Raw genomic sequence first — 22,824 nt, 5'->3', positions numbered from 1 at the left:
CAAATGATCGTTATTAAGAAGACGAAGGAGTTGATCCATGATGCTGACTCTTACTTTTTTCAATCAAGATTCAACTCAACATACTATTTTCAATCAGGATTCATCTCATCATACTACACAAAGTTACATAAAGACCAAGAGCAAGATTCAATAAAAGATATATCATTCAATCCAATTCTCAAGAATTTTCCAAAGAAGAGTTTCTGGAGTATCATGAAACTATTTCAAATAAATCAAACAATCTCAAAATATAAAAAAATTACCCAAACAAAACAAACGATCTCAAAATATTAAAAAAAAATGCCCAAGCTTCTCAACGTGGGATCGAGAGATAAACATAGTCCTGGTGATTTGAAATACTAGGACGTGGGATCGAGAGATAAACTTAGTCTTGGTGATTTGAAATACTAGGACTGCATTTGATAACATTCTAAAAAAATGTTTCTGAAGTTTTTTCGTTCTATGAGAACGAAAAAAAAAAAAAAAAGAATAAAGCATTTGGTGCATTTATGATGTATTTCATTAAAAAAAAAACGAGAATTAACCGAACAAAAAGTAGTTCCGTCATTCTAATTTCGTTCTTAAAAGAAAAACATTTTGAGACAGAAATTGAAATTTCTATTTTTGACATGAAACATCGTTTCTGAAACATAAACATTACCACACGCATCTTATGGTTTTTGTTTTATTTATTTATTTATTCTAAGTTTTTTTTTTTTTTTTTTTTTTAATAATCAAAGGAAGCCTTCGTTGCAAGGCATACAAGTCTTGGTGAGTTGAGTTTTACTGTTGTGGATTTTTATGTTTTTTTTCCCCTTCTCCACGACGATATCAAATGTAGATGGTCCAGTAAACAATAAACTTGTATGAATATTAACTCTACAATATTTTATTTTTTAATTTCATTAAAAAAAATTAAGATAAAATTGATTTAAAACTACATGGATTGCTTAAAAGACGCTCCGATAAGACAAATTCGACTCAAAGAACTAAAAAAAAAATAGGGACAAAAAGAAAATAGCGATAAATATAGTTAGATTCGATCGAAACTTGATATGACCGCTAATAAAGCGATTCATAGAACCAATTGCTTGCAAATGGAATGTTTCTGCAACGTTCCACTTCTCAATCATTTTTCGGAGTGATATTCATATATTTGAAAAAAAAAATTAGATAAATCTAAGCAACACAGGAACGTTCCACTTGCAAATATTTAAAAAAAATTAGGTCGTAATGATGATCTCAGTTCAATATCCAACGGCATCTGCCAAATACAATACCGATATCTCTCAGGCCATAAATACAATACCGATCTCTCTCAAGCCATTGATCGGATGGCAACCGTGATTTTTAAAATCTCGATATCAATGTCGATCTCGGCCGATACTGCTCTTGCCTATTTTTTTTTTTTTTAATCCAAAGTGCTTGATTTCTGAATGCTCGACCAAAACCAATACGAATATAAATGTCAAATATATATATATATTTTAGTGGCAAGCTTTCTCGCTCAGTTCTACTCTATTCCATTTTCATGTGTATTACATGATATATATATATATATATATATCCATCCATCTGCCTCTTAAAGACAAATATAGAGATGAAATATAATATTTCATGTGTACTACATATTCGTACAATATTTTTATCTTTTTTTTTTTATATCCCTATTTATATTTATATTTAATATTATAATTAATTCAAAATAAAATAAAATATCTAAAAAACTAATAATATTTTTTTTGCTTTCATACCAATTATAAAGTATTTATATTTTTTACTTTTCATTGTTTTAATTATTTTGATACCAATGGTAAAATTTTAACACAACAGTGTGTACACTAAGCCTAAGCCTACAAGGCTTTTAAGACTTTAATGAGATAATCTTTCATAGTTAAGAAAGGAGAAGCCTACAAGACTTTCAAGACTTTAATGAGGTAATCTCTCGTAGTTAAGAAAGGAGAGATAGTAAAAATCGACAAAACTTTAATAAAATAGTAAAAATCGAGTACTACATACTATATATATTTCATGTGTACTACATACTATATATGTCCATTTGTCTCTTAATAAGAGAAAAAACATTAACTCTAATACTATTCTACGATATTTTTTTCTTATTTTTTTTATATCGCTATTTATATTTATATTTAATATTATAATTAATTCAAAATAAAATAAAATATTTAAGAAAATAATAATTTTTATTTTATTTTCATACCAATTATAAAATATTTATATTTTTTATTTTTCATTGTTTTGATTATTTTGATACCAATGGACGATGGTAAAATTTTAACATAAAAATGTGTAGGCTTTCGTAGTTAAGAGAGATTTTCTTAAGCCTACAAAACGAAATAATAAATTACTACTCTTTAGTAAGTTAAGAAACTGGAGATTTTCGGGAGAGATAACCCTCTGATCGTTACGAAAAAGCAAGCTTTGCTATCTCTTTTCTAGTCTATTCCATCCATGCATCACATGTAACGTAATATTTATTTTTGAGCGATCAAAGCAGAGGTAATAATATACATCTATCTGCAAAAGCTAAAAAAAAAAAAAAATCAAAAAAATAAAAGGGTTTTTCTGGCAAAAGGATAAGAGAACTCGAATTCTACAAGACCCACAAACTGATCCAAGACTGACGGTAAAAGAGTAGACACAAAAACAATACAAACCCCCATACAAAAACTACATTATATATATATATATATATATATTATACTATATTTATGATAAAGCTAAGCTAGGCTGGGCTAGTTTATGTTAATGGCGCGACCTTCCTTGTCCGGTGCCTGAGTCACATTTTTGGGCACCTCCACACTCAGAACTCCGTTCTCCATAGAACACTTAACCCCATCAATGTTGGCGTTCTCAGGAAGACGAAACCTCCTCACAAATGTCCCACGTTGCCTCTCCACACGATGCCACTTGTCATCCTTATGCTCCTCTTCCTTATTGCTCCATTTCCCACTGATCCTCAACACATTCCCTTCTTCCACATGTACCCCCACCTCATCTTTCTTCACACCTGCAGGAAGAAGGGCATCACATAACTTGAAAATTAATTTAGGAGAATCACTTCTAAGAAGAGTAATACTAACCAGGAAGATCAAGACGGATGATATGAGCGTTATCAGTCTCACGCCAATCAACGTTAGGTAAAGCTAGGGCTGAAGCTTGATCACGGTCACCACCTCGCCTCTGGGTCAAACCGAACATGTCGAAGGGATCCCATAAATCACCGCGCCCTCCCAGCCATGGTCCTAGAGTGGTCATCATCGGTCTTCGTTCACAGTAAGCTTAAGAGACAAGAGACAAGAGACAAGAGACGAGAGACGAGACTCTATTTTCCAATTCTTCACTCATTCCCCAGTGTCCTTTTATAGATCTATTCCTTGTCATGGCTGTGATGATCAACATTGCCATTAACCACCACGTGGTGGAAAACCTCAGCTACGTGTCTATTACAGCTCAAGTAAAGTTTCCAGCTTGCACACTATGAGGCTATCTACGTGTCTATTACAGGTCAGGTTTATACTGCCACCTTGCACACCTAGAGGCTACCATGCAACGAGTTAATTCATTGAACACATGGTAGGTTAAGAAACTATGAACCAAGAAGTAATGAGAAAGAAAATTTTTAAAACAATTCACAATGAAGCAAATGTGGACGAACTTAACTGGGATGCAAAATGATCTAATAAGGTCATCCCATACGGACATAGGCATATCTCTGTGGAGACATATCATAGCGTCCTTTTGCCCATAAAAGACAGGCCAGAACTAGCTAGGAAGGGAATAAGAAGAACCACACAACCATCCTCTCTTACATGATAGGATAGCCATGCTTAGCGTGCATATCAACCACAAACCCTAAACTCCCAACAACAAAGTAGCATAGAGTGGCCCTCCTTCCATGGATTCCATCCATATAACAACTTTTGTTCTTCACGAACCTCTCAAAAATTCATGGATACATGATGTCTCTAGCCATCAAAGCTGCCATGACATTATAAGGATTTCATTTCTATTGTACTTTCCCCTCTCTTTCAATGATTCTTTTCCAACAGTTCTATTTTAACAATTTTTTTCACTGGTTCTATTGCTATGGCTCTTGTTCAAGAACTAGTTCTCTCTTCGCACACAAAAATGATTCTTTTCCAATAACTCTATTTTAACACAAAATTTCCCTGGTTCTATTCCAATCGCTCTTGTCCAAGGACTAGTTCTCTTTTCTCGCACATATACACACAAACATATATATATATTATAGTGTATAGTGCTTGGACTGTTTTTCTACTAGTGTATAGTGCTTGGACTGTTTTTCTACTGGTCATGTCAAAGGTACATTAGTGGTTTAAGGGTGTAATCTCTCATTCTTTTGAATTTTTTTTTAATAAATATTATTGTTGATTCTAAAAAAAATAAAAAATAAAAAATAAAGAAAAAACACTATTTCCCATTTAATCTTTAATGGTGAGTCGCACTATTGGGTGAATGAATACTCTGCATTTAAGTTTGAGGTTTTCTTGTGATGACTGAGTTCTCAAACAACCTCAGAGTTATGTGATCCTCTCTGAACCTTAAGTCAAATCATCATCTCTTGAAATCAATTGAAATGGTACATGCAAGATAATCATTTGATATAAGATAGACAAATACATAATATCATATCATATTTTATATAAATCTTCTATGAAATACTCCATGATATACTTCATAACAAGCAAGAAACCAGCATCATAATATTATTACTATTTCTAGAATGTTGTATATGTGTTTTTTTTTTTTTTGCCAAAACCAACAGACATGTATAAGTTGATTTCTTATGACTAGATTCTTTCATTATCTAGGCCAAGCTCCACACATGAGGATACTGTAGATAAAATTTGCCATGCATGGTCTAATATGATTTTCAACATGGGCAAGGTTGTACATCAAGATCTCAAAAATTACTTTTTTTTAGAGAATATAATTTTATGTCATATTGATATAACATAATATGACACCAAGATTATATAGAATATTAGTTCCATAAAGAAATCATAAATATTGATCCTTCATAAGATAAGAAAGAGAGTAGGGGAAGTTGAATTCATGATCCCTCCTCCTTAGATATAAGATAAGCAGATGATGTAGATGGTTGTCTCCAAAAATTGAATAATACAAATAAAGAATATACTAAGATGACAACTAATTTAGTAGAAAGAGATTTATACGCCACTCTGTTTATATTGACATTTTACATTCCAAGTTAATGGTGATGAGAGAAATAATTTATTTAATGAAAACAGAAGGGGACCAAGATATTTAATGATGAGAGACTATGCCCTAATTTAGTCCACTTGTTATTCATACCGAACCTATATCTACTTCATAACTATCACTGTCTAAGGCTACAAGCGACTCTTAATATGGAATAAGAATAACAACGTATCGAGCTTAATAGGTAGCCGGGTTGCATATGGTAGGCATGGACATTTTTATGAACCGGTGATTGAATTAATTTAGGCTTTAATTAGGCTGCCAATAATCAAGAGAAACGGATTATTGAACCATTTATTGCTGATCATACTTAAAACATGTTGGACCGAGTAAAGAGGCTCTAATTGGACTTTAAACATGTTGGGCTACGTCGTACTCTTAATCAAAAAACGAAAAAATAGTATTCGATCCGCCCCAACATGTTTACAAAATAGATGAAACCCAATTTTAGTGTTTTTTCAATTGAATTCGATCGGACTATTGATGCGGGCGTGGAATTAACATCCCTACTATGGAATATGGATTCATTATTGGTAAGTTCCATGCTCTCTGAATACGTGGGACAAAAATTACATTTGAAGGGTTGGACAATTTCATCAAAAATAAAAAAGGGGGCTGGACAATGCACCAAGCAAGCAGATGCATTAATTAATTTTAAATGGAACACGTGTCACATTTATTCAAAAAATCCAATATCACAACTTTTGTAATATTAGCGGATTGTAGGGGCAAATTGGTAAGTGCGGGCTTTATTAGTACCAGAACTCCATTCAGGCACTCACACAGTCACACACTCCTTGGCTTAGCTTCCTCTCGCGTTTCTCAGCAGTGTTGCAGATATGGCAGAAACTTCAATCCGATTCGGAATTCTTGGCTGCGCAGGTATAGCGTGGAAGGTATCGAGAGCCATAACCTTCTCTCCCAATTCAACACTCTACGCCGTCGGGAGCCGTTCTCTAGACAAGGCCGAGAAATTCGCCGCCGACAATGGTTTCCCTCCGACAGCGAAGTTTTACGACAGCTACGAAGCCGTACACGATGACCCAGAAGTGGACGCTGTGTACGTGCCACTTCCCACTAGCTTACACGTGAAGTGGGCCGTGCTGGCCGCAGAGAAGAAGAAGCACTTGCTGCTGGAGAAGCCAGTGTCATTGAACGTGGCCGAGTTTGATCAGATCATCGAGGCCTGTGAGGCCAATGGTGTTCAGTTCATGGACGGAACCATGTGGATGCACCACCCTAGAACTGCCAAGATGAAAGAGTTCCTCTCTGATTCGCAGTGTTTTGGTCAGCTCGAGACGGCAAGTTTCTTCAACTCTTTATTTTTTGAATTTTATATACTTTCATTATGATCTGATCATACATTCTTTAGCATATATTGTCAGCCAAAGGAAGAAAAACATAATTCAAATTCCTTCACTAGCTTGGTTTAATTTTGATAATTAAGAGATGTGAGATGAACTTCTAGCATAGGCAGCTAGGTTGTTGGGTTCAAGCATTAATTAGTCAACAAGTCGAAGGAAGGTCGTTGGTTTGACCCTCCTACCTCTATCTTTAAAAAAAAAAAATGAGTAATAACAATAGTTGTAATATTGTAATAAGTATAGTCAGTGGCCTCAATGGTTCATGTCTAGCCCTTTATGGGTCACTTATCAAAACCTTGTGTTCAAACATTAATCAACAAATCGAAGGAAAGTCGTTGGTTTGACCCTCCTACTTCTACCCAGAGTTATCAATTCGGCCGAATAATTCGCGAATTATTCGGCCGAACCGAATTTTAAAGAATTTTATCAAAAATTCGGACCGAATCCGAATTAAAAATAAAATTCTTTAAAATTCGCGACTTTTTCAAAACTGAATATAAATCGAGAATAATTCGGACCGAATCCGAATTAAACCGAATTATTCGGTTTATTTAAACATTATTTAAAAAAAAAACCAAAAAAAAACAATAAAAAACAATTTAAAAAAAAAAAAAAAAACCCAATAAGCTTTTTTGACCGCTTTTTTGACCGAATCCTTCAATTAATCATCCGAATTATTCCGAATAATTCTTCGTCCGAATAATTCCTGAATCCGAATTTGTTAACTATGCTTCTACCTTCTTAACAAAACAATAGTAATAATAATAGTTGTATTGCAATAAGTGTACTCCAGTGACCTCAATGGTTCTTGACTAGCACTTTATGGGTCACTTATCAAAACCCCAGTGGGTCTTTATGTGACCCCTCAATGGGTCTTTCTAGGCCTAGTGGCCCTTGAACTAACGTTGAGAGAAAAATATTTATTGATAAACAATTATCCAAAATTAGCTGAACAACTTTTTTTCCTTTCCACGGAGTGACTTGTTTAGTCCCTTTTTGGTCTAGTTGGCTCCTAATAGATAAGGTCTTTGCCCTCGTTTAGTCAGTTCAGGTTTTTCTATTGTAATTTTTTTTTGGTAGAAAATTTTTTCTATTGTTCTGTTTTGTTTTATGTTTAATAAATTTTTCATTCACCCAAAAAAAAAAATCCTAAATTAACATTGATGGCTTTTCTGTTTTGACAGATTCACAGCATCTTTACATTTTCTGGTGATGAAGATTTTCTCAAGAATGATATCCGGGTAAAGCCAGATCTTGATGGCCTTGGGGCTCTTGGTGATCTTGGCTGGTACTGCATCAGGGCCATATTGTGGGCTGTTGACTATGAACTGCCCAAGACAGTGACTTCCCTCCGTGGAGCTATTCTTAATGAAGCAGGAGTGATCTTGGCTTGTGGGTCTTCTTTGCAATGGGAGGATGGGAAAACAGTAACTTTCCACTGCTCATTCCTTTCGAATTTGACCATGGATTTAACTTTGGTCGGAACCAAAGGAACAGTACATGTTCATGATTTTGTTAACCCTTGTGATGAGAAAACTTCTTTGTTTTCCACAGCTTCTAAGACTGGATTTACGGATTTCGCCACAGGTTGGGATCCATTGCCTTCTAAGAGTGTGGTCGCAACAGATCTGCTTCCTCAAGATGCCTGCATGGTGAAGGAGGTTTCAAGGTTGGTGGAAAGTATAAAAGAGGGTGGTTCCAAACCAGAGAGTATGTGGCCCAGCATCAGCAGGAAGACACAACTGGTTCTAGATGCAGTTAAGGAATCCATTGAGAAAGGTTTCGAACCAGTCCAGGTTGGGGGTTAACATGGAGATTGAGGTTTTCGTCCTTCACTGTGGTATTCTAACAGATTTATGTCAGTGGATTGGTGGGCTACGTGAAGATCCAGTTGCTGGTATATTATCGATATGCGAGACTGTTATAATAACTTACATTTGCTTCCCTAGTGGCCCATCAATTTTACCACTTCAATTGATATCAAGAGATAAATGCTAAAAATCAAAGTAATGATATTAGCAATAAGTTTACTATAAGATACATGGAAAATTTATCTAAGGGAAAATCATATTGCATGTAACCATGGTTGGTTATAATAAGGTTCTAATTTTATTTTTTTTGTCTTTTGTCTTATTACAAAAAATTATTTATTACAGTATTTAATGAAGGGATAAAAAAGAATTCTAAAAAATTTAAAGTCATATAATGCAGTTCTATGTCAAATCTTTGGTGTCAAGAAGCTATTCCCATTAGCTAATTATCCAGAAATGGGTTTGGGTTTTCTCAAAATACTTAATGTTTTGTTTAATCAAATTGTCTAAAAGGGGAAAGGTTTGCTACAACACCATGGTGCGATTTTGCATCAATGAGGGGGAAGGGTTACAAATCGCCCAATAGGGATGGACATTTAATGAAGAGTGAGAAGGTAGGCGTAGAGATGTAAACAGATTGAATATGAATTACATATCGCACTATCATCAGTATTCACATCCGGTTAACTTCTGAAGGGATTCATATAGTTTCTAGATATTGATTTTTCAAATATGGATTGCCTTAAAGGGATATGAACACTAATTGGATAAGGATTTTCGATTATTCATTTATATCCTTAGTTGTCTGTGTTGAGCAGAGGAAAGGTGGGAAAACGAAAACTCAATTAGGATTAATGTTGAAGGAGCGAAGCCACTACATACCACTATGATAGGTGCCACTTCAATTATGCTTATTTGAAAGGATACAACTCTCCTGAGAGATCCCAATAGACAAGCTATACATCCCATGTAGACACAACCACGACTCTATGTGGAGAGTTGTCTCTTGATGACATCCTTTCCTTTGGAGAGTACATGAAAACTGACAAAGAATAAAGCAAAGGGTGACAGAGAGAATACAAAAATAGTAGATCGAGAGATCAAAATCCAGATAAATGGGGATACATAATGGCCTAGACACCTCCTATTTATAGTGAGAAGTTGCCCTTTAGTTATGCTAATTTGGAATGATACAATAAGATTATAGTAGCTATGTCCTGTCATATAGACACATAATGCACAACTATATGCGGAGACATGTCTGGATGACATTAAGTTGGTGAATCTTCACATATGTAAATATATGTGAACGTCCCAGATCCGTGGATATGACATATATTTTCTCTCTCCTCATTTAATAGATGCCATATCCACAGATTAGAAACGTTTACATATATTCACGTACATGAAAATTCACTCTCTTGATGACATCTCCTAGTAAGCTATATAAAAGGGAAGACAGGGAACAAGGAAGGAAAAAGAAAAAACCCACGCAGCCATCCGTCCTTGCATGGTGGGTTGGCCTTGCTCAGCAGGCACGTCAACCCCAAACCCCCCAACAACAAACGTCTCCTTCCTTCCATGGATCCCATCCATATAACAACTCTTCGCTCACAAACATCTTAACAACCGATGTAGCCATGATGTCTCTAGACATCAATGCTCTCATGACATCATAGGCATTTAATGCCCATTATATGTTAATTACCTTCTCTTTTAATGCCTCCTTTCCAGCGATTATATTCCAATAACTTTTTTTTAAACACTTTATTTGTGTCTACGTCTAAATATAATTGGTGCGAAAAGGCCGCATTATCCCATGTTGAAGAATTTTAGGTATACCCTTCCATTGATCGCACTCGCTAGCATGTATATGTCTGTAGGTAGCATTATCTTGCCCATATATTAATCTAGAATGATATAATAAGATTATAATAGCAATGTCCTGTCATATAGACACATAATGCACAACTATATGTGGAGACATGTCTGGATGACATTGAGTTGGTAAATCTTCACGTATGTGAATATATGTGAACGTCCCAGATCTGTGGATATGACATTTTTTTTCTCTCTCCTCATTTAATAGATGCCATATCCATGGATCAGAAACTTTTACATATATTCACATACGTGAAGATTCATCTCTCTGGATGACATCTCCTAGTAAGCTATATAAAAGGTAAAACCCACGCACCCATCCCGTCCTTGCATGGTGGGTTGGCCTTGCTCAGCGGGCACGTCAACCCCAAACCCCCCAACAACAAACGTCTCCTTCCTTCCATGGATCCTATCCATATAACAACTTTTCACTCACAAACATCTAAACAACCGATGTAGCCATGATGTCTCTAGACATCAATGCTCTCATGACATCATAAGCATTTAATGCCCATTATATGTTAATTACCGTCTCTTTTAATGCCTCTTTTCCAGCGATTAAATTTCAATAACTTTCTTCTAAACACTTTACTTGTGTCTACGTCTAAATGTAATTGGTGTGAAAAGATCGCATTACCCCATGTTGAAGAATTTTAGGTATACCCTTCCATTGATCGCACTCGTTAGCATGTACCTGTCTGTAGGTAGCGTTATCTTGCCCATATATTAATATTGTGAAGTACAATGAAGAATATGGTGAAGAAGAGTGTTTTCAATGGAATCTTTAGTTGTGGGTCTTAGTTTGAGTTGGGGTTCTTATGGTGACTGAGTCTGCAAGCGACTCCAAAATTAAGAGGTCCCACCTAAACATTGAGTTAAGTGATCATCTCTGACTCTTATTATCTTATTATTTACCTTTTCATTATTATAGAAAAATTTTATAGTATTTTCATTTTTAAATGCCTTAAAAACTTATTGGAATGTGATTCTTTAAATGATATAATATAAAGTATTAACAAAATAAATTTAAATTCAATCCCAAAAGATATTTATAAATTTGCCATTAAGTCAAAGGACTTTTACATATTAGTGACAGCAAATCAAATAATTTTCCAATCATTTTAAACAACCAAAGATTAACAATCATTCCCAAAAAAGTTCCCAATCATTTCCAATAATTTCCTACAAAAGTTCCATGTTCTCTGAATATGGTGTTCAGTCGAGGCCTGTGAGGCCAATGGTGTTCGGTTCATGGACGGAACCATGTGGATGCACCACCCTAGGACTGCCAAGATGAAAGAGTTCCTCTCTGATTCGGAGCGATTCGGTCAACTCACGACGGCGAGTTTCTTCAATTCTGGATTCTTTGCCGTCACATTTCATCGATTACCTTACCTCTAATGGGGATTCGGGCATCTTCTCCTTAAAGGCTAACATTTAAGGAATATGAATCTTCTCCAGCCTGCTGGACCCTTCAATCCCATCTCAAACCATCCATGTGAGTCCCCACACCCTTGAGGGGTCGTCACACCCTATGGATGGTGTGAGATGAGGTTAGAGGGTATATTTGGCTGGAGAGGATCTGGATCACTTTTAACAATGTTTTTTAAAATTTGAAAAGTTTTTCATGTTAAATTGAATGTTTGATTGGCTTTGTTTGCATTAGGGGTGTCAATGAGTTGATTTAGACTGATTTTGATGGAAGAATGAGTGAATCAAAACATGATCTAATAAGGGTGCATCAATTTCTATTCAATTTCGTTTTGGATTGGATTTGGTATTGACTTACTATTGGTTTCAAGAGTTTATACAAAAGCCTTTTTTGATGATTTTCGGATTGATATTGATTTCTTATCAGATTATATCAATTTTGAACCTGTTTTTAAAGTTCGCTCTGAATCTTATCGGTTTTGGTTTCACAAAACCTCTGTCCCAAACATGATATCCAATAAATATAGATCGATTTTGTTCAGATTGGTTGGGTTTTTTGGGACATAGATTTTGACACCCCCAATTTATACGTTTCATCTCTAACTTCACTTTAGTTTGTTTCTTTGACACACACAAGTGATAAGGTTTTCCTGCACCTCTTCCCAACAAATTACCAAAAGAAGAAAAGCTCAATAGAAATTCCTCCGGTAACTTGGTTTAACTTTGAACATTAAAATCATTCACAAGTGTATAGTTAGTCCTGATTCTGTGAGAAATAAGCATCTGACCTTGGCTTGGGATCTCATCTTGTTTTTCTCCATCCTAGTTTTGGTATACCCACTTGGCTGATTATAATTTTTCTCTTCCCCGGCTTTTATCGTATCTTTTTCAATGATTGTTTGGTCCCTGGGGATTCTGTGAGAAATAGGCATCTGACCTTGTTTTTCTTTGTTGTGGCTTTCGCCTTTAGATAGCTGTGAGGCTTTTGTTTTGGTCTCTCTCTTTTTTGTTTTTTTATTCAATATATTTCTATCCATTCCACCCCAAAACCCAACAGAAAAAGAAAAAAAAAAAATCGGAAATAAAAAATGACCGGACCCTTATGTCATGTTTCTGGCAGGTTCACAGCATCTTTACAATTGCTGGTGGTGAAGATTTTCTCTAGAATGATATCCTGGTAAAGCCAGAACTTGATGGCCTTGGCGCTCTAGGTGATATTGGCTGGTACTGCATCATGTCCACATTATGGGTTGTCGATTATGAACTTCCCATGACTGTGACTGCCCTCCGTGGAGCTATTCTTAATGAGGAAGGAGTGATCCTAGCTTGTGGATCTTCTTTAGAGTGGGAAGATGGGAAAACATCGACTTTCCATTGCTCATTTCTCTCCAATATGACCATTGATATAACTGCAATTGGAACGAAAGGAACTCTACATGTTCATGATTTTGTTATCCCACAAGAAGAGAAAACTGCTTCATTTTCTATTGCTTCTAAGACTGGATTCATGGAGCTCACCACAGGTTGGGTTCCATTGCCTTCTCAGTGTGTGGTCACAACTGATATTCCTCAGGAAGCTTGCATGGTGAGGGAGTTCTCAAGGTTGGTGAAGAGTATAAATGAGGGTAGTTCCAAACCAGAGAATATGTGGCCCAGCATAAGCAGGAAGACACAACTGGTTTTGGCTGCAGTTAAGGAATCCACTGAGAAAGGCTTCCAACCGGTCCAGGTTGTGGCTTAATATGAAGATTCAGATCCTCAAACGTCTTTATGTTTGTTTGCTTTGTGGGTCGTCAATCGTACCACTTCAATTGATCTAAAGAGATAAATTCCAAAATCAAAATAATGCTAATAGCATTAGGTTTTCTATAAGATGCTTGGAATGTCATCTAATTTTCAGGCAAAAAGCTTTCTTCATGAGAGGGGAGGAATTGAAGAATCCCCTCAACATTGGCTGGTGATGTCACTCTCATCTCAAAATCAATTCCTATCCCTTACTATTCAGGGTTGAAATTATCTGAACCCTTCGTCATTCTATCATACCGATAAAGAGAATATTCTCTTTCACCAGGGTTGAGGAGAGAGTCATCATCCAAAAATGGAGAATATTTCAAATAACAAAAAATAAATAAATAAAGAATATTCTAAAATGACAACTAATTTCTTATTCTCTTTTGGTGTAGTTTATATTTATATTCATGTTTTTTTTTTTTTTGTCTTTAAGTTGTTTTATATGATTTATGGTTCTTTTATATCTATATTATGGGAGATAGTTTCCTGAATAGTAATGTGGTCTGCTGTACTTAGTTTGGAGAACAATAAGATTGTACATGAAAGCATGAGTTGGGATTTCTATCTTTCATGAGGGGTAGTGGGGACTGGGGAGGTCATTTGTAATCCCCCCTCTTGTTTGGGCAGAGAGGCCACTTAGGTTTCCAGGCTTCTTTTTCTCTTATATTATTTATACTATCTTTTGACAATAAGGATACAATATTTCTTACTTTTTACAAAAAATTAAAAATAAAAATTCTTTTTTTTTTCTTATCAATACAAATCAAATGGATCAAAAAATTTATAAACAATTGAAGAGTAGTTTATGATCATTTATGGACATAAATGCTTATAGTTGTTTATGCACAAGTTATTAACAAGCACACGTTCATAAATGTCTGGATGCAATGGTGAAAAAAGATAGTTGGTCTTCTATGTCTAAGGAAAAAGATGAACACATTAGCATTTTGAACTCGTTCAGCTGGTGATGGGAAAGCATATGAGAGCATATTCAACGCACTTTAAAAGAGAAACATCGTGGTCTTTTAGGAATTAGATGCTTTCAACTTTCAAGTATGCCCAGGATGTTCAATGTGCATCGAACGACCAAAGGTGTCTGCCAAAATATTTTCATCAGTTGTTCGATGTGCACTGAATGCATTGTAGCACTAGAAAGGATCCTCTCGCGTTTCCTATTATCCACGATTTTGTCTCACCAAAAAGGAAAGAAAAAATAAAAAATCAAGTGGTGGGTTGAAAAAAAAAAGGGAAAATTACATGATTACCCACTTTTGGGTTTCCCTTTACAAAATTACCCACAAAAAGTTTTGGTCAACAAAAATACACAAAATTAGGTTTGGATTTACAAAACTACCCAAAACAGTGATTCTCCTTCATCTGCCTATTTGTTTTGTCATTTTTACCCCTGGCCAAGGCTATAGCACGGCCTATGGAGGCCGAGGTGGCAGCCCGGCCTGATGGAGGCCGAGGTGATAGTGCGGTCTGATGGAGGCCTAGGTTCAGCACGGCTTTACGGAGGCAGAGATGGAGCGCGGCCTGATGGAGGCCGAGGTGGCAGAACGGCCTGATTTAGGCCGAGATTGAGCACGGCCTGAGGCCTAGGTTCAGCTCGGCTTTAAGAGGGAGAGGTGGAGCGTGGGCTACCACCTCGGCCTAAATCAGGCCGCGCTATAACCTCGGCTTCCATCAGGCCGGGCTTCCACCGCGGCCTCCATCAGGCCGGGCTATAACCTTGGCCAGGGGTAAAAATGACAAAACAAATAGGCAAATGAAGGAGAATCACTGTTTTGGGTAGTTTTGTAAATCCAAACCTAATTTTGTGTATTTTTGCTGACCAAAACTTTTTGTGGTTAATTTTGTAAAGGGAAACCTAAAAGTGGGTAATCATGTAATTTTCCCTAAGATCAATTACTACTAACTGTTGACATATTACGAAAGAAGATAAGATAAATTTTTTTAATATAAAAGAAAGTATATTCACTTCATCTCTAAAAAGCTTGAAAGATCTATGTCCTATTTTTTACAAGAAACTTCTGTGACAGTTTTACCCAGACTTCTACAACAGCCAACAGAGAAGAGCCAATTGTAACTGTTTGGATTTTTAAAATTTTCAACACCTTATGGCTGGTTAAAAGAATATTTTTTTTTTTAAATACCAAGATAATAAAAATCATAATTTCTGACTCTATATATTTGTTTATGACCGGAGTGATGACTTTAATAGTAATGCTTATGATATGTCATATTAAATGATATATTTTCTTTTATTTTGGGGCAGTCAACTCTTTTTTTCTTTTTTTACAGATAAAATATTGGGAAAATTACATGATTACCCACTTTTGGGTTTCCCTTTACAAAATTACCCACAAAAAGTTTTGGTCAACAAAAATACCAAAAATTAGGTTTGGGTTTACAAAACTACCCAAAACAGTGATTCTCCTTCATTTGCCTATTTTTTTTGTCATTTTTACCCCTGGCAAGGTTGTAGCACGGCCTGATGGAGGCCGAGGTGGAAGCCCGGCATGATGGAAGCCGAGGTGATAGCGCGGCCTGATTTAGGCCGAGGTGGTAGCCCGCGCTCCACCTCTGCCTCTTAAAGCCGAGCTGAACCTAGGCCTCAGGCCGTGCTCAACCTCGGCCTAAATCAGGCCGTTCTGCCACCTCGGCCTCCATCAGGGTGCGCTCCACCTCTGCCTCCGTAAAGCCGTGCTGAACCTAGGCCTCCATCAGGCCGCGCTATCACCTCGGCCTCCATCAGGCCGGGCTGCCACCTCGGCCTCCATAGGCCGTGCTATAGCCTTGGCCAGGGGTAAAAATGACAAAACAAATAGGCAGATGAAGGAGAATCACTGTTTTGGGTAGTTTTGTAAATCCAAACCTAATTTTGTGTATTTTTGTTGACCAAAACTTTTTGTGGGTAATTTTGTAAAGGGAAACCCAAAAGTGGGTAATCATGTAATTTTCCCAAAAAAAATCAAGCGGTGGGTCCCATTTCTCTAATTAAGTCGTCCCTACCCACTATAGATTCGAATGGCCAATTGGAATACTTTTTGGCTCTCCTCATCGAATAATGTCGTTGTGGAATCTCTCTTTCTCTAAGCTTCATGTCTCATTACAGTGTTACAGACTATAGAAACGTAACCCTAAAAGTGATGCAGAATGTAATGGAAAAATAAGAACAAACAATGAACACATATTTATGAGGTTTAACAAAATTATCTACCTTTTCGTTTAGATGAGATTTTGCTTCACTATCAATGGAGAATATGGTTATAGCGCTCGTCCTCACACCTCTCAGTATTGTTTACAGAGAAAATAAATCTCGCTACAAATATATAGCGAAAAACTCTAATATCGGAAAGTATAAAAATGTCCTCAAATAAAAAATTCAAGCGGGGTTGCATCCCCTACAACCACAGTATGCAATGAGACCACAGTTCTGTTGGGGGGCTGCATTAGCACTCCCTGAGTTAAACTACGACGGAATACAAGATATTGTACACCAACAAAGACATAGCCGAAATAACTGTCCAGTTCACCAACCTGGGCTGAGCAGAAATAGCGCGTAAGCTATCGAGAGCCGTAATCCTCTCTTCCAATTCAACCTTCTAGCTTTTGGCAGCCGTTCCCTCGACAAGGCAAAGAAATTTGCCGCCGAAAATGGTTTAGGGCCATCGGCGAAGATTTACGGCAGCTACGAAGCCGTACTCGATGACCCAGATGTGGACATTGTGTACATGCCGTTTCCGACGAGCCTGCACTTGAAGTGGGCCGTGCTGGCAGCGGAGAAGAAGAAACACCTATTGCTGGAGAATCCCGTAGCATTGAATGTTGCCGTGTTAGATCAAATCATCGGGGCCTGTGAGGCCAATGGTGTGCAGTACATGGACGGAACCCAGTTCGGAAAATAATCCTCTGTTTTTCTCATCCCTGTTTTTCCTTGTTTTGCGACCTGCAGAACACGACAAGTGGACAATTTTAAGACCAACGCACTGGATGTAATAATCCTCACCCAACCTTGACCGTTGGATCCTCTGTTGTCCATGTGTCGTGTTCTGCAGGTAGCAAAACAAGGAAAAACAGGGATGAGAAAAACAGAGGATTTTGATCCACCCAGTTCATGCACCACCAACTGTCAAGATGGAAGAGTACATCTCTGATTCCCAACGTTCCGGTCAGCTTAAGACGGTAAGTTTTGAGTTCCGATCAGGTCCTCGTACCATTCGCTCTCCTACCGTCCTACGAGCCTAACGGACACATGGAATGCACTTTCTGTTTGTCGCATTGCTCCATAGACTTGGTGGATTTCACATTTCTGTCACTCATTCTGGTGAGAGGACCTGTCAAGTTTCTTTCAATTTTTTATCCTTCAACCTTATTTTTCACTGATTTCGTTTCTTCTTTTCTTCTATTTTATATAACCGTTGATGAGGGTAATTGTTTCTGACCACAGTACGGTCAAAAAGAGTTCGAACTAATGTTGTACTATCACCTCATATCCTCATCAGGCCGAGCTACTACCTCGGTTTTCATCAGGCCGAGTTATCACCTCGGCATCTCATCATGTCGTATTACCACTTCGACCCCTCATCAGGCCAAACTATCACCTCAGCATATCCTCAGGACGTACTGCCACCTCGGCCTCTCCTCTGGCCGAGCTACTACCTCGGCATCTTCTCTAGCCGAGTTACCACCTCGGTATCTCCTCAGGTTGTACTGCCACCTCGGCATCTCCTCTGGCAGAGCAGCCACCTCGGCCCGTCATCATTAGGCAGGACTTCCAGAAACGTGCTCTCATCCACTCCTACATTCAAGGAACATAATCTCTGATCACAAGGACATGACTCTATCTACTACACGTCATCAGAGGCATCCACCCCTCTCACAACCCACACCTCCGAGATATGAGAGAAATATTTCGAAAAGATGCCTTAGAATCTAGAATATTCCTGGAATCATAAAGCCATTCTCCTTAAGGACTCCACGCCTAGTAGGACTCTCCACGGACGTTCCCCCTTTATCCACTCCATCAGTAGCCTATAAATACCAAGGTAAGCCTCTATTATGGGATGGATCACTTCTTTTGACTGAAAACTCTCTTGAGTATCTGTTGTGGGAATATCTGACTTAGGCATCGGAGAGTCCCCCATCGGGTTAGCCCGGTTCTCCTCTGTCTTCTCTTCTGTGTAGATCGACTGAAGCATCAAGAGCTACAAGAAGGATCGGATGGTCAATTTTTACCACATCACCCATAAATCCCTCAATCCTATAGTTCAAGAGTGCCAACAACTACTAACTCAATCTCGTCGCTGTTTCACCAAAAAAAAAAAGTCTTGCCTCTGGTTCATCCAGGCTCTCTAGAGTGTGGTGGCTTTGCTTCTTTTCTTTCATTGTAAACCATTCTACTGTTGCATCAAGGTGCTTTACCTTGAAAATTTTCTCTTAATGAATTTTTCTTTGTTCAAAAAAAAAAATGTCATTTAAAGGCTGCTTGTTGAAGTAGTTACCGCCATGGCCCGTCTACCGTTCAAGTCCCCCCTCCCCTTCTTTCCCCTGGCCGCTCTTCCTTGAGTTGGGATGTGACATGTTTGGGCTGTCATCTTAATTGACCCATGGGCCTTTGAATAGGAATCGTTCACCCCCCATCCCCCAAAAAAAAAAAAAATTAAGCTTTTTGATTGGATCCTACTGCTGCTGCAGTGTCTTCAAACCTGACCCAATTCCGTGCAAGTGTAAGTAGTTCTGTTCATCTATTATTCAGTACGCTCTGGATTATTCAGTCTCCGATTTTCAAGAATCGATCGAATACTTATAAACTATCAATTGAGTACTGGTTTTTAATCGGGTTGACAATAATCAAGCCAAAAAGGGCTAGAAAGGCCATTGTCCATAAATGGGCTTTAAATGTAGGGAGAATTACATGATTACCCACTTTTGGGTTTCCCTTTACAAAATTACCCACAAAAAGTTTTGATCAACAAAAGTACCCAAAATTAGGTTTGGGTTTACAAAACTAGTCAAAACAGTGATTCTCCTTCGTCTGCCTATTTGTTTTGTCATTTTTACCCCTGGCCAAGGTTGTAGCACGGTCTGATGGAGGCCGAGGTGGCAGCCCGACCTGATATAAGCCGAGGTGATAGCGCGGCCTGACGGAGGCCGAGGTGAAGCACGGCCTGATGGAGGCCTAGGTTCAGCACGGCTTTACGAAGGCAGAGGTGGAGCGCGGCCTGATGGAGGCGGAGGTGGCAGCACGGCCTGATGGAGGCGGAGGTGGAGCACGGCCTGATGGAGGCCTAGGTTAGCACGGCTTTACGGAGGCAGAGGTGGAGCGCGGGCTACCACCTCGGCCTCCATCAGGCCGCGCTATCACCTCGGCTTCCATCAGGCCGGGCTGTCACCTCGGCCTCCATCAGGCCGTGTTACAACCTTGGCCAGGGGTAAAAATGACAAAACAAATAGGCAGAGGAAGGAGAATCACTGTTTTGGGTAGTTTTGTAAACCCAAACCTAATTTTAGATATTTTTGTTGACCAAAACTTTTTGTGGGTAATTTTGTAAAGGGAAACCCAAAAGTGGGTAATCATGTAATTTTCCCTTAAATGTATTGGGTTGAGTAAACAGACTCTAAGCGGGTTATAAATATGTATTAACCACGTTAGGGTATTACTCATTCGAGTGATTGCCAGGACAGGACCCTGGCACCTAAACGACCAAGTGTTACTTGGTCCAAGTTGGTCTTGTGCTTTTTTATTGAGTCCTGAATTGCCAAAAGAAGAAAAGCTAAAGCAAATGTAATCATGATATAATGATTGACTTATATATTTTTTATGAGATTTATTTTATTTTTTATTTATTTCTTGACAATCAAATTAAGCCCAAATAGAAATTAGTCCACTACCATGGTTTAAGTTTGGTCACTAACTATTCTGAATTAATTAAAAGTGACCCCTTGAGTTGTGGCAGATGCACAACTTATTTTCGTTTACTGCTGATGATAATTATCTCAAGAATACCATCCGGGTAAAACCAGATCTTGATAGCCTTGGGGCTCTTGGTGATATTGGCTGGTACTGCATCAGGGGGATATTGTGGGCTGCTAACTATGAACTGCCCAAGACCGTAACAGCATTCCGTGGCATGGAATCAAGTATCGGTACCAGATAGGCCGGATTGGCCGTATTGAATCGGTATCAACTTGATCGATTTTGAGATGGGTATCAGATATCGATTTGGATCGGCTGATCCGATCCATTAAACAAAATATTTTTTAAAACTTAAATTAAACTTATAAAGGACGAACAGGAGAGAGAGAGAGAGAGAGAGAGAGAGAGAGAGAGAGAGAGAGATCTAGGGTTTCAAACAAATGATTTAAAAAGGAAAAAATAAAAAAGAAAAAAATGGCAGTCTTTAAGGTTTCCTTTGGAGTATTGGCCGTCATCACTCATTCACTCTCATCTTCAGCATTGTTTTGCCTGTTGTTCAGGCAGAATCAATGGCTCCTGCTCATGCCTCAACTAGTGATGGGACATCAATAGATCAAGCTATTGCATTTGCATTGATGATGATCGCTCGTCCAAGGTATTGTTAGTTAAAAGGGAACGGCAAAAAAACAGAGACGTATGGTATGGGTTTTAAACAGATAAAAACGATAAACAGTACAATCAAAAAAAGGGGAAACGTCAAACGGACGAAAACTAACGGTACGAGTATTAAATGTGTAGTTTTCAAAAAAACGAAACCAAAAAAAAGGTAGTATACTCATTTAATTTGAGAGATTATTACCTGTATACCTGCATCTAATGTTCTAAACTACATCAACATCAAACATTCATGCATATATCATCCAAAATATAGCATCCAATGTAAATTCTAAATTAAAACTTAATGCACTATATTAAAAAAGATATGTCCAAAATAAAAAGCAAAAGGTCAGAATTCACCCATGGTAGGCCACGACTGGAATATAAGCTAGATGGAATTTCTTTTGAACAGTGAAGGAAGAAGAAGAAGAGGATATGTGACCAATAGGTATCCGTATCACACTATACCTATGTGAAGGAAGAAGAAGAAGAGGAAGATTAATGTCGACTGAGTGAGGACTGAGGACTGATGAAGAGGTTGAAGAAGAGGGTTTCCTTCGATAGGCTACTGTCGAAGCTCGAGATTCGACTACCTGCTATTGCTGCTGTCGATGACTCGGCGCCCGAGTTTCGACGACCTGCTATTGCTGCTATCGACGCCCGAGTTTCCTTCAAATTGCTGCTGTCGACGCTTGAGATCCGACGACCTGCTACTGCGGTTGTCTCCTTGTCTCTTCTTCTTCTTTTCTCTGAGTTTTCTTTGATTGACCAACGGAGAAGAAGGTTCAGAGGAAAACTCGAATCCGGGTGACTAGGTGAGAGTCTCACCGTGAGACCGTGAGAGCAGCACAGACTCACAGAGATGTGGATTTGGGAATTTGGGATTTGGGGAAGAAAACCCTATCGAATGGTTTTGATGTTTCCTTTAGTTTTGGGGTTTTTTTTTTTCTTTTTTTCTTTTTCTAATTAGTATGACAAATTTCCTATTTTTCCCTTAAAAAACGCACATGTGTTTTAATTATGCGTTTAACACATGTTTTAAACTTGCGTTTAAAACACGTTTTAAACGTGCGTTTAAAACACGTTTTAAACGTGCGTTTAAAACACGTTTTAAACGTTTTATTCGGCTATTCCTGGTTTTTTCCACATTGTATAGAGGCATACGGCGAAACACGTTTTAAACGGCAAAAAAATGCAACCGCATTTTAAACGCGTTTTAACTAACAGTGGTCCAAGGTAAGATGTTTCTTTCAATAGTAATCATCTTGCGGGATTAAAATCCTTTTATAGCTATAATTTAGATCTTTTCAGGAAACAAAATTTACCATATTTCTATTCTAACTAGTATCCTTATCAATACTCCCTTGATTGAGCAATATTCCAAGCTTGGCTTTATCCCAAATCTTTTTGCCAAGTTGTTCCTTGGTGGAATCCTTATCAGCAATCCCTTGATTAACATACCAATTAAGCTTGGTCTTATTCCAAATCTTCTTGCCAAGCTGGTCCATGGTGGAATTCTTATCACCAATCCCTTGATTGAGTAGCATACCAAGATTGGCTTCATCCCAAATTCTCTTTCTAAGCTGGTCATTGGTGGAAATAGCCATTAGTGCAATATCTCCTCTTATAGGTTGGTAAACATTTTGTGGCTTCTTTAATTTTGGTTTTTTCATTTTTCTCAATTTTTTATAGATTAAAA

The 22,824-nt window shown here is 37.7% G+C and overlaps 2 protein-coding genes and 2 pseudogenes across 2 annotated transcripts; 3 read left to right on the top strand and 1 right to left on the bottom strand.

The window, feature by feature from the left end:
- Positions 1-2,651: 2,651 nt before the first annotated feature.
- On the bottom strand, positions 2,652-3,338 carry LOC122058692 (16.9 kDa class I heat shock protein 3-like). The gene is made up of 2 exons (XM_042621357.1): positions 3,105-3,338; positions 2,652-3,031 (listed from the first exon to the last, which is right to left on the bottom strand). The coding sequence occupies exons 1-2, from the start codon at positions 3,280-3,282 to the stop codon at positions 2,757-2,759; spliced, it is 453 nt and encodes a 150-aa protein (XP_042477291.1). The 5' UTR covers positions 3,283-3,338; the 3' UTR covers positions 2,652-2,756.
- A 2,769-nt stretch (positions 3,339-6,107) lies between these two features.
- LOC122093844 (uncharacterized oxidoreductase At4g09670-like) lies at positions 6,108-8,440 on the top strand. Its single transcript, XM_042664381.1, has 2 exons — positions 6,108-6,569; positions 7,817-8,440. The coding sequence occupies exons 1-2, from the start codon at positions 6,108-6,110 to the stop codon at positions 8,438-8,440; spliced, it is 1,086 nt and encodes a 361-aa protein (XP_042520315.1).
- Position 8,441: 1 nt separating this feature from the next.
- LOC122093827 lies at positions 8,442-13,496 on the top strand (annotated as a pseudogene).
- Positions 13,497-16,071: 2,575 nt separating this feature from the next.
- LOC122093822 overlaps positions 16,072-22,824 on the top strand; it is a 7,044-nt pseudogene continuing 291 nt past the window's right edge.

The sequence above is a fragment of the Macadamia integrifolia genome, chromosome 2 (genome assembly GCF_013358625.1).
Source record: "Macadamia integrifolia cultivar HAES 741 chromosome 2, SCU_Mint_v3, whole genome shotgun sequence".
Lineage (NCBI taxonomy): Eukaryota > Viridiplantae > Streptophyta > Magnoliopsida > Proteales > Proteaceae > Macadamia > Macadamia integrifolia.
The sequence above is the reverse complement of the archived record's forward strand: the minus strand, read 5'-3'. Positions and strand labels throughout refer to the sequence as shown.